Raw genomic sequence first — 16,973 nt, 5'->3', positions numbered from 1 at the left:
AAGGAAGGCAAGCGTGTCAGAAAGCAGACTCCCTACTGCTAAAGCCCCTTTGTAGACAGGACGTCTTGTGCTATAATTATTATTTTATAACACTTACCATTTTTGTTTGCACGCTCCTCTCCCTTTATTTTGGAATATATGTCTTAAAATTACATGGCTCCCTGCATCTGAGTAGTTTTCACTGTATTTTGTCACACTTCTTTGTTGCGCTTCTTCAGTAATTTTTTTATAACCTTTTGACATTTGCTAAGCAATTAACGGCCATGCTTGTTGGCTGTCATTCTTGCTATACCATGCAGAGCATTCTGGGTAAATAAAATAGATGCCATATTTTGGCTGGGGGAAAAAAAACCCCGAACTGTCTTACCACCGTTCCCTTCTCCAAAAGACACGTCCCCATTTTTGCCTCTGAGCTTTAATTACAGAAGAAATTAACACGGATCAATGCATTTGTACAATCTAGTGTGCACAGAACAACCCTCTGCAAACATTTAAAGAGCTTTGGATACAATTGCGCTGTGTTCCAGCTGTTCCTTCAAGAGCCCCACACCTTCCTGGATATGGTCAGTGACTTTCATTCTTTTTCTCCTGGAGTCTTGAGTCGGAGGAAGGGCAGGCAAGTTTGGATGTGAGGTTCACAGAAGGATCACACAGCACATAAATGGCCAACTCCTCTTTTAGTTACCTTCTCGCCCCGCACACCACCCAATCACAACCGTGTTCCTGTTCCGAATTAACTATGATTGGTTGCCCATTTCTTATTTCTCTCAACTTTAGCAAACACAGATCCTTACTTCTCTCACATCATGTTGTCTTTTCCTACTCTCTGGAATATAGATAGATAGATGATAGATAGATAGATAGATAGATAGATAGATAGATAGATAGATAGATAGATAGATAGATAGATGATAGATAGATAGATAGATAGATAGATAGATAGATAGATATAGATAGATAGATAGATATAGATAGATATAGATATAGATAGATATATACACAATGCCCAGCCAAAATAAAATATCAAATCAAGGTTAAGGCACAGGCTGGATGCCTACAACCCAATGAATCATAAACTACTCAAATCTCTTTTTACACTAAGGTAGCATGCTGTATGGACCGCAAACAATTTTTTGTGTGTGCGTGTGTGTATGTAAGTGTGTGTATACAGCGAAACCAAAAGTTAATTATCCACAAATACTTTTAGACAACACCTCAAATATAACAAAAAGGCAGCAAGTGTCAATGAAAAGCATCAGGACAGATATGTCAGCTATTTAGCTTCAAGGCCATTAAGCTCAAGGCAAAGAGAATGGGAAAGGTGGAGGAAACCAACAAGCCACAGTTATAAGGGGGAAGTGCACCCACTTCTTGACAGAGGGCAATCAACAATTCAGTGTGACTCTATTCTAAAAAGGTAAAGGTAAAAGTTCCCCCGCGCATGCGTGCTAGTCGTTTCCGACTCTAGGGGCCGGTGCTCATCTCCGTTTCAAAGCCGAAGAGCCAGCGCTCGTCCGAGGACGTCTCCGTGGTCATGTGGCCGGCATGACTAGACGCCAAAGGCGCACGGAACGCTGTTACCTTCCCACCGGAATGGTCCCTATTTTTCTACTTGCATTTTTACGTGCTTTCGAACTGCTAGGTTGGCAGAAGCTGGGACGAGTAACAGGCGCTCACTCTGCTACGCGGCACTCGGGATTCGACCCACCAAACTGCCGACCTTCTGATCGACAAGCTTAGCGTCCTAACCCACTGAGCCACCGCGTCCCTGACTCTATTCTAGCTCGCAATAAAAATTCTTACCTAGTCACATTCATGTCACGTGCCTAGGAGCTTTCAGCAAAGTTGATGCTTAGCAGTCAAGTGAAGCCATGTCTGGTGGTAGGACTGACATTTACACTTCCCTGGGTTCAGCTAGCCTAAGAACACGCTCGTTGTAGCTCCATCCAGAGCAACCAAAGGCTCAACATAAGGCAAAGGCTTGAAGAGCATCTCAGAAAGCAGCTACCGGTTTGGGTTGCTATGAGGCTGACAGCTGTGGAGCAGACCGTGGAAGTTTGTAGGACTTTGCTCACAGGACACTATGTGCAAAGAAAGGCTTCTTAAGCCATCCTCCCATCTTTAAGTGGGCTAATAACAAGAAACAGGGAAGAAACCTGGCTAGCACTTAGATGGGAGACCAACAAGAGATATAGAAGAGGTTTCTGAAGCCCCCAGGGTTGCCTTGTTTTTCAATCTGGTCCTGAACTCTTCCTTGGGAATGAATGGAAGGGTGGGAAGCAAAGAAGAGGGCACAAAGGAAGTAGGAAGAGCCATTATCCAGGCGATGATTAGATAAACGGGGCTTGAGCTGATTCCAAGGAAGTAACTTGAGTAAACACCTCAGGCAAGCCCCTTCTCTAGTTCGTTGGCAGTCAAGATCAGGGAGGAAGAATCACATTCAGGCTGGCAAGTTTCCGTTTCTACAGCTGATATGGTAAAACATAGTCCTGACTTGTGCCTTTAAGACAACAAAACTGTCGTTTTAATCTGCTTTACCTGGTTAGCCTGACAGATGAGTGCAGAAAGCTGACTGTACTAGGAAAGACAGGACATTCACTCACCACCTTTCAAACCCCAAACCCAACAACCCCATCAAGAAAGCTATTCCCCCTTGGAAGAACTGTGTGCCCTCAAACTGAAGGAGAATGATCTAACGATCGATCGATGGAAGAAATTTACAGGACTAGCTGCAATCCACTGCAATGCCTCACTGTTAACAGGTCAAAAGGAATGCAGATGAGCAGCTGTCTGCAAGGAGTATAAATCCTTCTATTTCCCCACCATCCAGTCAGAGCTAAAGAAGCTTCTTGGATGAGAAGCAAAACATCTTCGAAGAACAAACAAGAAAGTCCAGTTGCGTCATGAAAAAGCACCTTTGGTGTTCTTTTAGAGAGTCATTTAAGCCACTCGGAGGTTTAGGACTGTGCTGTAGACTACAACCGCTGAAAGGACTGTGTTGTAGACTACAACACAGTCCTTTCAGCGGTTCCAAGGAGGCTCCACACCCATTTGCATCACTCAGGTGACCTTGAGGACACAGACAAAACCTCCAAGTGGCCTCAACGACTCTCTAAAAGTAGGCAAATGACCAGTTTTTCTGCAAGGAATATAAATCCTTCCATTCCCCACCATCCAGTCAGAGCTGAAGAAGCTTCTTGAATGAGAAGCGAAGCGTCATCAAAGAAGAAACAAGAAACTCCAGTTGCCTCCTGAAAAAGCACCTTTGGGACAACATATCAAAATGCGCCCGTTTCTCCAGCCCCGGCTCTACCCAGCCTTTTACAAAGCCACCCACCTGCTCGGTTAGGAAAGAAGGCTTATATGCTCCATCAGTAGATTTGTTCCCAGTGCCTCTCATGGACTTCATGTGAGACACTGCCATGCGTAGGATGGTCAGCTTGTCGGGTTTGCGCGCCAAGGCGCTGCAGGTGGGCACCATGTCAGAGAGCTCGGTGATGTACTGGGTCATCTTGTTCCTCCTGCGTCTCTCGATCTCACTATGGTTCTCCCTAAGCACACATGAGAAGGAGAAAACCGAGAGAGAAAGCGAGATGCTGTCGGTAAAAGATGCAGTGCTTGGAAATCGTTACAGAGCCTTGGTGGAGCAGTGGGCTAATGCCTCCTTAAGTAACACCAGCTGCCTGCAATTAGTGCAGGTTCGAGTCCCACCAGGCTCAAGGTTGACTCAGCCTTCCATCCTTCCGAGGTAGGTAAAATGAGGACCCAGATTGTTGGGGGGCAATTAAGCTGACTTTGTAATAATGCCGCTGGGTGTGTGTGTGAAAGCCCTAATAATAAGCAGGCATATACATAGAATGAAGGCTACTGCTAAGCTTGTAAGGCGCCCTGAGTCTTCGGAGAAGGGCGGGATATAAATGGAATTAAAATAATAAAATAAATAAATACAGCAGATCCAGGGTGGGCTCGAAAGGGGTGGCACTAGGCCCGAGCATCCCAAAGGCTTGAAATGCAAGGACCAGGGGGAGAGAGAGAGAGAGAGCCATTGTTGGTGGCTCTCATTCAGATTCCTAGGGTTAGGTAAGCTAGCAGACTAGATATGCTTATCTGGGGATAGCAATAGCACTTAGACCTATATACCACTTCACAGTGCTTTACACTGGATACTTGGTTTAATTTTCTCTTAACTTTTGTATCTTTGTATTTTAGTATTTATTGCCCTTTTCACCGCCCTGAGTCCTTCGGGAGAAGGGCGGTATACAAATAAAATTATTATTATTATTATTATTATTATTATTATTATTATTATTATTATTATTATTATTATTATTATTATTATTATTATTATTATTATTATTACAGCCCTCTCTAAGTGAGTCAGCATCTTGCCCCCAACACTCTGGGCCCTCATTTTACCAATCCCGGAAGGATGGAAGGCTGAGTCAACCTTGAGCCGGTCAGTATCGAACTCCTGGCAGTGGGCAGAGTTAAACTGCAATACTGAATTCTAACCACTGCACCACCATGCTCTTGGTGACTTATAACTAAGTGACAATAGCATTTAGACTTATATCCCGCTTCAAAGTGCTTTGCAGCGCTCTCTAAGTGGTTTACTGAGTCAGCCTATTGCCCCCAACAATCTGGGTCCTCATTTTACCGACCTCAGAAGGATGGAAGGCTGAGTCAATCGGGATCAAACTGCTGGCAGTCGGAAGAGTTAGCCTGCAGTACTGCTTTCTAACCACTCTGCCATCATGGCTCTTATACAAGTAGTCCTCAACTTACAACCACAATTCAGCCGCAAATTTCTGTCGTTAAGTGAGACATTTTTTTTTTAGTGAGTTTTGCTCCATTTTGCAAACTTCCTTGCCACAGTTGTTAAGTCAATCTCCACAGTTGATAAGTTGCTAACCCGGTCGTTAAGTCAATCCGGCTTCTTCCCCGTTGCCTCTGCTTGTCAAAAGGTTGCAAAAGGGGATCACATGACCTTGGGACACATCCACACTCACACGCATGAACCAGTTGCCCAGCATCTGAATTCTGATCACATGATCATGGGGATGCAGCGAAGGTCGTAAGTGTGAAAAACGGTCATAGGTCATTTTTTCTGTGCCATTGTCACTTTGAACGGTCACTAAACGATGGCTGTAACTTGAGGACCACCTGTACCCAGTTGCACCCAACAATTCTTGTTTCCCAATCTGCATACATAAGACTGTGCTGCGAATGGGTATCAGTCTATACCAGGGGTAGGCAACCTCGGCTCTTTTATGACTCATGGACTTCAACTCCCAGAATTCCTGAGTCAGCATAGCTGACTCAGGAATTCTGGGAGTTGAAGTCCATGAGTCATAAAAGAGCCGAGGTTGCCTACCCCTGGTCTATATGGATGCTGGTTTATGGATAGAAACAGTAGCCTAAGGGAGGAACAGAAAAGTTGGGTGAAGTGGCTTTGCTTCTCAGGTGCTTCTTGAGAGCTAAACAAGGTAAGAAAAATTAAAGCAATGATAAAATAATAAAAAAAGAGGATTGGTCATTTTTACATCCAGCCCAGTGGTGGGCCAACCCTTCCCCCACCCAATATTTATACCATCCTAGTTAGTCTCACCCATTCCACTGCAAAGAATGTGGACTTTCAATGTCAGCTTCCACTTTGGACAGTGGGTGTCCAATGTTCATCAAGAGGGCCTCATGGGTGCTAAAAGGGGAGGGTCTTTCTCTGAAGGTGTCAAGTCTACCAAATTTTCTGCTCTCCCAAATCCCTGATATTTTCAGCCACCAATCCTGCCATTTGGGTAGGAAACAATATTTTGCACTTCTTGTCTAGAGGCACTGACGTTCCCAGCCAAGGTCATCTCTTGGTGTTTCCCCCCCCCCCACTTGCTTAGAAAATAAGGGCACATAACCCTGGTTTTAACAGGCATAAGAACACACATGGAACCCCCCTGCCCACAAAACCTGAAGTTGCAATGGAGGAAGCAGATCCACACTCCGATTTCGTGTCCCGGGCAGATCTTCCTCCTTCACTGAAAATGAAAAAGGTAGGCCTTGGCAAGCCGGGGAGTTTCATGCATGGGTTGGCATGCATGGGAGACTTTGCACCAGAGTGATCAGTTTGCATCTCGAGGAAGGCAAGCAATTAGGAACAGCAAAATTCCAAAATTGGAAGGAAAGCTTGGAGAGCAAGGAAAATGGAACCATCCCCCACTTTCTGGACAAAACTTAATCGAATATTGAGTCAGCTTCTCAGCAAAATTGTATGTGGTTTATGAAGCACCATGTTACCATCCAACCAGAACAACAGTAACAATGGCAGTCCAGGCAAGCCAGATTCTGCTCCATGAATAGAATTCTGCACTGTGCATAAAGGGGTGTTTGAATCAATTCATTAACATTTCATCCCACTATTACTGTACTTATACAAGAGCGAAGTGAAGATTACCCATTCTACCTTCACACATACTATATATAAACTTCCAAGCATATTTGCACAAGCAGTAAATCTGGATACTTTTTACAAGGGGTGGGGGGCTGGACTGGGGAAAATCCTTGGCAAGTTCATTTCTATGGTTAGTTGCATATTCTGCATTTCTCCTGTAGCTTCACTCAACGCAGCCCCTAGAACTAGGTTGCTTAAATAGATCTGTTTTCTCTCTCAACACGTCCATCTTCTAAAACAGACAGAGAATTTGCATGCCTACAGCCAATTCCCCATTTCCTCCACTGAAGCACGGAAGATAATTGGAAATAAGGAGGGAAGGAACAGAGAAATGTGATCTGGACATATTCAGAGTGGCCGGGGGCAGGAAACGGGGTGATGTTCTGCCCCCCAAAAAACGTTGGCATGAGGCAACAGATTAGCATAGACAATGATAACTTGTCTGTTTTCAGATAAGACTTGCCTGCTTTTCACCAAGGGCTTGGCTCCCCAATAGGCCATCCGAAAGTAACTGTCTTAAACTTCACGTTCTAACTGATTCGATTTTATGGAGATAGATCTATTCCCAGGAAGATAGCTTGGAGCCAAGTTCCAGCCTGCAGCAAAGGCTGTGCATGGCTTTTAGGAAATAGCCTCAGGCTGTGCCGCCTCAGGTTCTATTTAGGACCACATCCAGGGGAGAAGAGGAAGAAAGATAAGAGAACAATAAATGGAGACTAGAAAGAATATTCTAGGAAACTGCAGAATGCAGTAGAAAACAACCTCCCTGAGGCAGATGTCTTGCAACAGCAGCTATGAGATGCTCCTAAAATTCCAAATTACTCACCAACTCCCCAGACTGGGGATTCCTGACACAGAGTTTATAAAACGGGTTCCATCGATCGGGGTATATGTGGATGAGAGAAACGGATGGCGTCCCCCTGAATGTGTGAATGCACGTGAGAAACAACCATGCATTTTCCGTGACCCATTTGCCACACACCACCACTTGCCTGTTCTCGCTGTATCCAAGTATTCGGCAATATCTCAAGGGCAAGGAAGTCAAACCATAAAGCCATCCTAATGCTTTGCCTCTCGTGTCAACCATAGCCGAGAAACCACTGAGCTACTTCTAAGAAAAGCCAGGGAGGACGGTGCAGCCAAACCAGTAGATATGAAGCTATACTACGATATGTCTATGAAGATTCTCAGTTATCCAGGTCATAGTTGTATCAAAATTGGTTTTTATTTTGAAAAAGCCACTGGATTTATTTATTTATATATTTATTTGAGGAAAAACAAGATGTTTCGCTTCCTATCATAGAAGCTTCCAGGATAGGAAGTGAAACGTCTTGGGCAGCGGTCTTCAAACTTGGCCCTTTTATGACTTGTGGACTTCATCTCCCAGAATTCCTCAGCCAGCGTGCCTGGCTGAGGAATTCTGGGAGTTGAAGTCCACAAGTCATAAAAGGGCCAAGTTTGAAGACCCCTGGTCTTGTGTTTCCTCAAAAGAATCCATCCAGTTGCATTTTCAAAATAAAAACCACTTTGGATACTATGCTGCGATAATTTTAGCTCTCCTTCAAGTGAAGGCTAACACCGGCCTTCCCAAAACATTTTATGGAGTCTCCCCAAAACCTAAATCCATTGATCGATGAAGATCTCTATCATGTCTTTTTCCAATGATTCTGCTTCAAGATACTAAGCAGGTAAGATCAAGCTTCTCTGCAGCAACTCCTGGTTGCACAGTTCCTTCCCCAAATGAGTCTGTGCAGCACCAACTACAACAGCTTCCTCCCAACTAACTAAACCTGTTTCTGTTCACTCAAGCCTAATTAATTTATGACTGGCCCTGTTTGTATTAAGTGGCTGGGGTCATGCGTCACTGCCAATAAGATGATGGGTTAGGACAGGGGTAGGCAACCTTGACTCTTTTATGACTTGTGGACTTCAACTCCCAGAATTCAACTCCCAGAATTATGAGTCATAAAAAAGCTAAGGTTGTCTACCTCTGGTTTAGGACAATGTGTAAATTCAATGCCAATCTGCTGGATAGTCTTTCCCAACTAGTCAATTTATTTTCAATTGTGTTTTTTTTTTACTGCAACAGACAGAGGACACTGCTGTACAGCAAGCCCGCCTCTTTGTTCTTCTAAACTGATTTGAGATGGTTCCTGCTATCTGCTTCTCTAAAACAAAGGGAGATGGCAACAACCTCCTGAAGCAAATGAAGTTATGTCTCTTCTTTTGAAACGGTAGATCACTTTGAAAGTTGCTCTGCTGCAGAAAGATGTTGACCATGGAGCTCCATCAGTCTTTTGGGGTTGTATTCACACAACGTACTAAAGCTAGTCAACACCTATCAAATAGGTTCTGACAACAAGCACGGTTCATTTTTTCTGGCTTAATGTTTTCCACCAACTCAAGTCAATTTGTTTGGGTTACGATTCTACACAAAAAAAAGGTTATTTCAATCATCAGACTAAGTGGGCTGTGTGAATTCAACCTAGTATTTCTATATGGATGGGAAGGAGTATCTCCAATCCTGGGTTTGAATTGCATTTAATTTTCATCTGAATCAAGTCCAAGAAGTTAGTGGGATGTACCATCTTTTCTATTCATTTCATAGTAATCCACTTCCAAGGGATGTACTTGCCTCTATAACAAGGACACTTTGCTTTGACTTTACAACATCTTTCCAAGACTGCTCCTTCCGGATGGTACATCCTATCTCACCATTCTTTTCTGGATCAACCATGACTTTGACCACCCAAAGAGAAAAAATAACTCCTTAGACTGAAATACAAGAAGGCTGGATGGATTTAGTATTCTTTTTTAATCTTAGGATTATCCCTGCCCTTTTTTTCCAACGCCTACCTTGCGCATTTTTCCTTAACAACAGAGATTTGATCATCATACCTGCAAAGGAGAAAAAGAAAAGAAAACGTAACCAAACCCTGGTTAATAAAAAGGAAAAAACATAATTGAAAGGATAGGCAAACATCTTATAAATTCCCAGCCAGTTGAGATAGGCATCAAGGTAGCCTCCAAAGATTGTGGGCATCAATCCCCACCCATTTAAAACAACATGACCAATAGCAAAAGTGTTGGCAAAGTAATATAGAAACCATCTGGAGAGCATCAAGCTTCCTGTATTTGCTTTAGGTGTCTCTGCATGAGATTGCTAAATCCTCAAGGTTCATCTATTCTTCCCTGTCTGGCTTCACTCAGACTATTATTCAAACTTGAAAGCCAGAAGACAAAAAACTGAAGGGCAAAGCTCTCGGATCAGCTATTTTTATTGCAGATACTAAAATAAAAAAGGCATAATTAGAGCAGAAAACCAGCAAGTGCCAATATGAAGTCTCATGCCATTGGTACAGCAATCCAGAGGTGCAAACCCATTTCTCTGGGTACCCCAACAGACCGAAAGAAGCAATTTCTCAGTGAGAATGACAGTTAAGTCATTATAACTGCATAGTTGTAATAATGGGCCTGTCTGTCTTGGGCTCTTCTGTCTGGCTTTGGGCCTTCTAGACCTCAAAAGCCCTCTCCTCTATCGTAGCATCAAGGACACCCAAAGCTCTTTCTCCCTATTTTAAACTGAGAACAGCTTTCTTACATTTTAACTTGGAGCACTCCAGCTCATTTAAAGCAGAGATGTGTATTTTTTTTGATTGTTTGTTTTTCAAGCCAAAAGGCAAACTTGGTTTTCACTAGTATTCTAGGGACTACATTCCAAAGGTTGGGTAGGGCAAGGACAAAAAAAAAAACAAAGAACCAAAACAAAATTGCAGTTTATTAAAATTAATGAACTACAAATGTAATACCACTCTCTCCGTGTGTTCAACCGCTTCCCCCTTTGGATGAATTCAAGATTACAATTCTCTGTCTTTTCTTTTGCTCGCTTTAGGCAGCAGCATTTGGTTGATCGCTGAATGGGAAATAAAATTTAAAAGAACAAAAGGCCGCTTTTGGCAGCAGCTGAAGAGACTCTAAAGCCAACGTTTTAGACGGCCACGTACATCCCTCTGGCCACAGATTAGGCACCCTAATTGAAATGGGTCATGAGTTAGTTAGAATTACAGAGCAGGGTGTGAATCTCTCACTGGAATGAACTTTAATTGGAGTTTTGCTGTCTCTGGAGGGCATGGGAAATGGTGGCGATTTTAAAAGTTCCGGTGCTTTAAGCTTGCAGCGGTACCAGGAAAAGGAGAGGAAAATTGAAAAGATAACAACAACATTTGTCTTGGCTCAGACATTAAGACCTGTCTCTTCACCCAGACTTTGGGCGAGGGAGATTGAGACATTCCACTTCATTCCATCTGGTCTGTTGCGATTGCTATCTTTTTATCTTCTACTGATTTTATTTCATTTCTTTGATGTTGTGAGGCAGCCAGAATTGTGGGGAGTGAGGTGGCACACAAGCTTCAACAACAGTAAACTAAGGTTCACCCGTTACATCTCAGCAGGTTGAGTAAAGGTATTCCTCAAACTACGATCCAATTAGGACCAGGATTTATGTTGCTAAGGCAGGCAGTTGCTAACTGGGTTGCGCCCAATTCTACAACCATTTTTGCCATGGTAGTTAGGTGAATCACTGCAGTCAAATGAGTCCTGCGGTTGTTAAGCAAATCCAGCTTCCCTCATTGACTTCGCTTGTGGGAAGTTGGCTAGGAAGATTGTAAATGATAATTGCTGGAACTGGGTATGACTAGTTCAGGGGTAGGCAACCTTGGCTCTTTTATGACTCATGGACTTCAACTCCCAGAATTCCTGAGCCAGCCATGCTCCCTCAGGAATTCTGGGAGTTGAAGTCCATGAGTCATAAAAGAACCAAGGTTGCCTACCCCTGGTCTAGTTTAATGAAGAGAAGGACAAGGGGTGACATGATAGCAGTCTTTCAATATCTCAGGGTTTGCCATGAAGAAGACGGAGTCAAGCTATTCTCCAAAGCACCTGAAGGCAGGACAAAAAAGCAATGGATGGAAACTAATCAAGGAGAGAAGCAACCTAGAACTAAGGAGAAATTTCCTGATGCTGAGAACAATTAACCAGAGGAACAGTTTCCCTTCAGAAGTTGTGGGTGCTCCATCACTGGAGGCTTTTAAGAAGAGACTGGACAGAAATTGTATAGGGTTTCCTATCTGAGCAGGGGGTTGGACTAGAAGACCTCCAAGGACCCTTCCAACTCTGTTATTCTATTCTATTCTGCTCTGCTCTGTTGTATTCCATCTATTCTATTCTACTCTACTATTCTACTTCTATTCTATTCTATTCTGCTGTGCTCTGCTGTATTCTTTCTATTCTACTCTATTCTATTCTCCTTCTGTTCTGTACTGTTCTGCTGTGCTCTGCTCTGCTCTATTCTAATCAATGACCCCAGGACAGTGCAAACATCATAAATACATGCCAGATACCAAGTGCCCAAATTTTGATCACATGATCGTGGGCATGCTGCAATGGTCCTAAGGGCAAGGACAGATCATAAGTCGCTTTGTTCAGTGTCATTGTAAACTGTCCATGGTCATAATTAAATGGTCATAAATTGAGAATTACTTGCAGGCACTGTTTTAGTTAACCCTTTTTGTGCTGAAGTATAAAGAATCACAGAATAAATGAGTTAGAAGGGACTTCCAATCTTCGTCTCACTGCACTAAACCAGTCACTAAGCCAGTCCTGGTAAATGGCCTCGTGGACCCTCATTTAGTAGAGCAAAATGTCTGGGGAAGCTTCCTCTTTCAAAATGATTTTAAAAGCTGCATTTGGATTCCAGGAACGAGGAATGCAAAGCCTTGAGTTTGAAAACCCAGAGAGGTTGTTTTCATCGCACCTACAATATGTCAAACAGATGGGAAGGCGCTCCGAGGAACGCAAGCGTGTAAATCCTGCTTTGTCATTCCGTTATTATTTTCAAGCCGAGCTCCTGGCCCAGATTGCACAAGGACAGAACAATAAAGCAGCAGTAATAAAAGGTTAGGGAATTTGTCACAGTGCAAGGCAAAAGGATGGAAATCCTTCTGATTCATTTCCAAGACAGGCACAACATACCGCAGGATTGTGATTTGCTCACCGATAGGAAAATTATTCTTGCATTCAATCCATTCCATTTGGATAGTTCTACCACTTTGCAGCTGAGGGTACAAATTCTCTAAGAATGAAATAGGTTGCAGATAAAGGAGAATATTTGTAGCTCAGGGTTGAAATGCATGGGGTCCTCATGAGTGGTGCTCACTGAGCTTGGCTGTTTTCTTGCAGACGTTTCATGACCCAAACTAGGTAACATCATCAGTGCTCATCTACAGATAGGTAGACTGATGAGTTACTTACTTTGGGTCATGAAACGTCTGCAAGAAAACAAGCAAGCTCAGAAAGCACCAAGGACCCCTCAAAGTCCAGCACAACCACCGGTAACTTCGCAGAAATATTGTTGTACATTGGTTCACACCAGTACCCCAAATAATTTCCTATTCGTGTTTTGAGAAATTCCCTGATGTCTCCTCTTCAAATCCTAATCAGTGCAGTCGGCTGATCAACTAAAGAAAATGCCTATGGTTAATAAAGCAGCACATACATAGGTGTGTGTGTGTGTGTGTGTGTGTGTGTGTGTACAGGCACATATACATCTGCTTACACAGACCCACTCCAAAAATATTTACTTTGTCAGAGTTGTAAGTGGCACACCTGGTTTTTTTTACATTTTGTTCCATGCTGTTTAATATTAAACACATGAAAATTAATGCAAATCTGCTGAGATCACATGGGTTTCCTTGTGGCAATAGCACTATTAAATGTACAGAATGTGTCCCCCTCAGCCATTTAAATTCCTCGATGGAGCCTTTAAAAAAAAACTCACCTTGAAAATTTGCTGGGTCCTTCACCATCTTCATCGTCGAATTCCATTCTGAAGGAGAAAGAAAGAGCATTATTACAATTATATCTCCATACCTGGAAGAGCCTGCATGTATTAAGGAAAGATGAGGTGAATTATGCATTATTTCTCACCGGGCCTCCCCCTTCTCTGCTCGTTAGCATCGCTTACTTTACTTTCAGTTCTTACTTTATGTTAAGAGTTTATGAACAGTCTTGTCCCTTCTCTTTCTGGAGCAAATCTAAAACAACCAAAATGGGGTGTTTGCAGTTCTCCAATATTCTGGATTCCAAATCCCATCAGGCTCAGCCTTCCTGGTCAACATCAGGGATGAGGGAAGCTGGGCTCTGACATCCACAAAGCCATAGGTAAAAGGTAAAGGTTCCCCCGCACATGTGTGCTAGTTGTTTCCGACTCTAGGGGCCGGTGCTCATCTCCGTTTCAAAGCTGAAGAGCCAGCGCTTGTCCGAGGATGTCTCCGTGGTCATGTGGCCAGCATGACTAGACGCCAAAGGCGCTCGGAACGCTGTTACCTTCCCACCATAGTGGTCCCTATTTTTCTACTTGCATTTTTACGTGCTTTCGAATTGCTAGGTTGGCAGAAGCTGGGATGAGTAACAGGCGCTCACTCTGCTACGCGGCACTCGGGATTCGACCCGCCAAACTGCCGACCTTCTGATCGACAAGCTCAGCGTCCTAACCCACTGAGCCACCATGCTATGGATTCTTTTTTCCTAGCGCTGCCCAAAAGTAGACTTGTGGGTCACCTTGAACTTCCACTGGTTTCCTTTCTATCCAGCTGACCACTTAAAAGCAAGCCAGAAGTCAAGTGTCCTGGTGAGGTTATCTGTTAATTTGGCTATTCTTACTTTGTGTGTGTTACAGCCAGATGGTCTTCAAAGCCTGCCCAATTTCTTCACCCATTACTTTCCTGGTCACCCGGTCAAAAAAACACAATTCCATCTCTTCTAGTTCCCATCTTAAACTTTCTTTGCAAACAAAATCCACCACCACCATCACTGCTATCCTCATAATATTGCCCTATTTTGGGATCACTGTCTTTGAGTTCTGAAGTTTGACAAGATTGTTTGAGGCTTTACTCAAAAACAGGTGCTTTGCAAGGACCATCACATACTGCACTCCTGAGATTAACATCCCAAACCTACATTTAAGAGGTAAGAGAAAAGTCAGGGTGCGCTATGTTCTCAATTAAATTTTAATTTTGGTTAAATTATGACCACCTTTTCTAATTCCATCATTACATATTTCTGAGCAATCTCTGCAGGGAGAATGACATTGAAATTAAGCTGTTCTTCCAGATCTTAATTTGTTGAGGGTTTTTTGATGGTCACTGATGGGTAGAGAAACACTGACCTCCAGTGGTCACTTGGCTAGCTAATAAAATGAATAGGATTCACTGTCCACTTACTAATAATGGATCTGTCTCTTCCAGAAAAGGGTAGAAATACTTGGAAATGCAATTTTTTCCCCTGGATTTTGTGAACATCTTGCTTGCTTGAATGATTCAGAGACCTCAGAAGTGATCAACTGTTTTGTAAACATTCAAATGGCTTTTTAACAAAAGATCTTACAGCAGTATAGATTTTGAATTTTCCTTTAAGGTTATTCAAGCTGCTTATCTTTTTCCATCTGCATTGAACTCCTCTGTAGATCAGTATATAAGTTTGAAATCCAAGCAAGGTAAAGCTTTCCATCTTTTATAAATATATTCCCCCCCCCCAACCATTTAGCATGCACAATATTTCATTCAGATGGATGTTTGGCTTGCTTGCAGTCCTTCAAAAAGACCGTTCCTTCCACCATGACATTTCACCGCGCGTTATTTATTGGATGCAAGTGAAAAAGAAAAAAATCCACACATCAAGAAATATGACTGCATCTAACTTCAGCTTTCAGTCGAAAACACAAGGTGGAAACTATTAATCCAGGAGTAGAAAACCTTTTTTGTGCTTTAGTGGCCGAAAATCGTTTCAGAGGGGATGAAAGCTTCAACGGCACAGTTTTTCCTTTCCAATGTTGTATCAGATTGATTCTGGCCACTGTCAGCATCCCTCTTAATAAATTATGATGCCTTTCATTCATCTTCTCTGGGATCATATTATTTACGGCTTTACTTCATATTTTATTTTCAGAAATTTCTGAATAGGTTGGTCTATTTCTAATAGACTGGAAATAAACACACACACACACACACACACACACACACACACACAGAGGATAAAACATTCCATCATTGTCCTGGCATTTCCAACATTTATTGGTGCATGATTTATCCATCTTGCAATACCCACCTCTTATTTTCCTTCCAAGTGTTAGAAAAATCCATCAGGGAAGACAGATTCAAACAGAAGAGCTGCTGCTAGTGAAAATGAAACAGGATCCCTCCCTCTTAAATCCTTTTCTTTAATTCGTTTGCCATCCTAAATAAATGTTTTTGTGCAAAACTGGCAGCCATTTAGCATGTATCTGTGTTTAGGGGTGTGTTGCGTTTGTGTGTGTTTGTATGAGACAGAGGGAGGGAGGAGGAGAAGAAGGAGAGAGAGAGAGAGAGAGAGAGAGAGAGAGAGAGAGAGAGAGAGAGAGAGAGAGAGAGAGAGAAGGGGGGGACTCCATCTTGAAAATAACTTGTCCGTCCATTCAACATTATTTTGAAAAAGTGATGCCTACTTACCCAGAACGCCTCTTTCCGCCTCTGGCAGGCACGGATCCGGCCATTCTTACTTGACCAGCGGCCATGGGTGCCACCGGCAGTGTCACAGACCCTGGTATGTCCGATGCCATTTCTGTAACACAGAACATAAAGCATCAGCTTAAGTTGGTAGAGTAGACAAATGGAACGAAGGTCTGGTGGCCTAGCTGAGATTTTGATAGATTGTGGTGAGCTCATTCACAAAATGGTTTCCATGGGAGGCTTCCCTATTTACAGAATGGCTGCTAAGGTAAGTATCTAGGAGACACATTGTCTACTCATGAAAGAAAGGAGACCGGCACAGTCCAATTTCTGTTTTCAGGGGTAAAGCACTTTTTTTAAAATAAATAAATTAGATGGAAAATAGCAAGTTGTGCCAGTGGATCGTTTTTAAGATATCCTTCCCTCTAAATGTCAATGCAATATTGAACTGTTATAAATACAATTACTCTAAAATTGAGTGGTTGCTTGAGCGAAGATATTAATCACCATGAAGCTGAATGCAGAATGCGCAGGAAAAATCCTAAATGTATAACTCTTTAAACTTGCTAAGATTCAATAGAGAGCTAGTTCAATGTAAGGGTTAAGGCATCAGGGTAGAAGCCAGGAGACGATGAGTTCTAGTCCTGCCTTAGGCACAAACCTAGCTGGGTGACCTTGGGCCAGTCACTCTTTCTCAGCCCTAGGAAGGAGGCAATGGCAAGTCACTTCCAAACTCTGGCTAAGAAAATTACAGGAGTTGTTCAGGAGTCAACATTGATTCAAAGGATTGGTCTGCAGTAAATCTGAGATTTACCTACTTTCTATCCAGCAGCCTTCTGATACAAGTGAACAAAAAAAATCATATTTTTTTTTGGAACCGTTTACCGGTGGAGCTCCGGATGGCTCCCGACCTTCGCTCCTTCCGACGTGACCTAAAAACATATTTATTTGAACAAGCCGGCCTGGTCTGATGGGTTTAGGGGTATTTTAAC

The 16,973-nt window shown here is 42.9% G+C and overlaps 1 protein-coding gene across 1 annotated transcript in view; it reads right to left on the bottom strand.

Moving 5' to 3' along the window:
- Positions 1 to 16,973, bottom strand: part of ARNT2 (aryl hydrocarbon receptor nuclear translocator 2) — an 82,980-nt gene that overhangs the window by 52,740 nt on the left and 13,267 nt on the right. Inside the window, exons 2-4 of the mRNA XM_083371368.1 lie at positions 15,982 to 16,093; positions 13,275 to 13,322; positions 3,338 to 3,551 (exon numbers count right to left, since the gene is read on the bottom strand). Of these exons, the coding sequence (XP_083227494.1) occupies positions 3,338 to 3,551; positions 13,275 to 13,322; positions 15,982 to 16,093 (374 nt within the window). The remainder of the gene's footprint in view (positions 1 to 3,337; positions 3,552 to 13,274; positions 13,323 to 15,981; positions 16,094 to 16,973) is intronic.

The sequence above is a fragment of the Vipera ursinii genome, assembly GCF_947247035.1.
Source record: "Vipera ursinii genome assembly, chromosome: 11".
Lineage (NCBI taxonomy): Eukaryota > Metazoa > Chordata > Lepidosauria > Squamata > Viperidae > Vipera > Vipera ursinii.
Note: the sequence above shows the minus strand (reverse complement) of the source record. Positions and strands in the feature narration are given on the sequence as shown.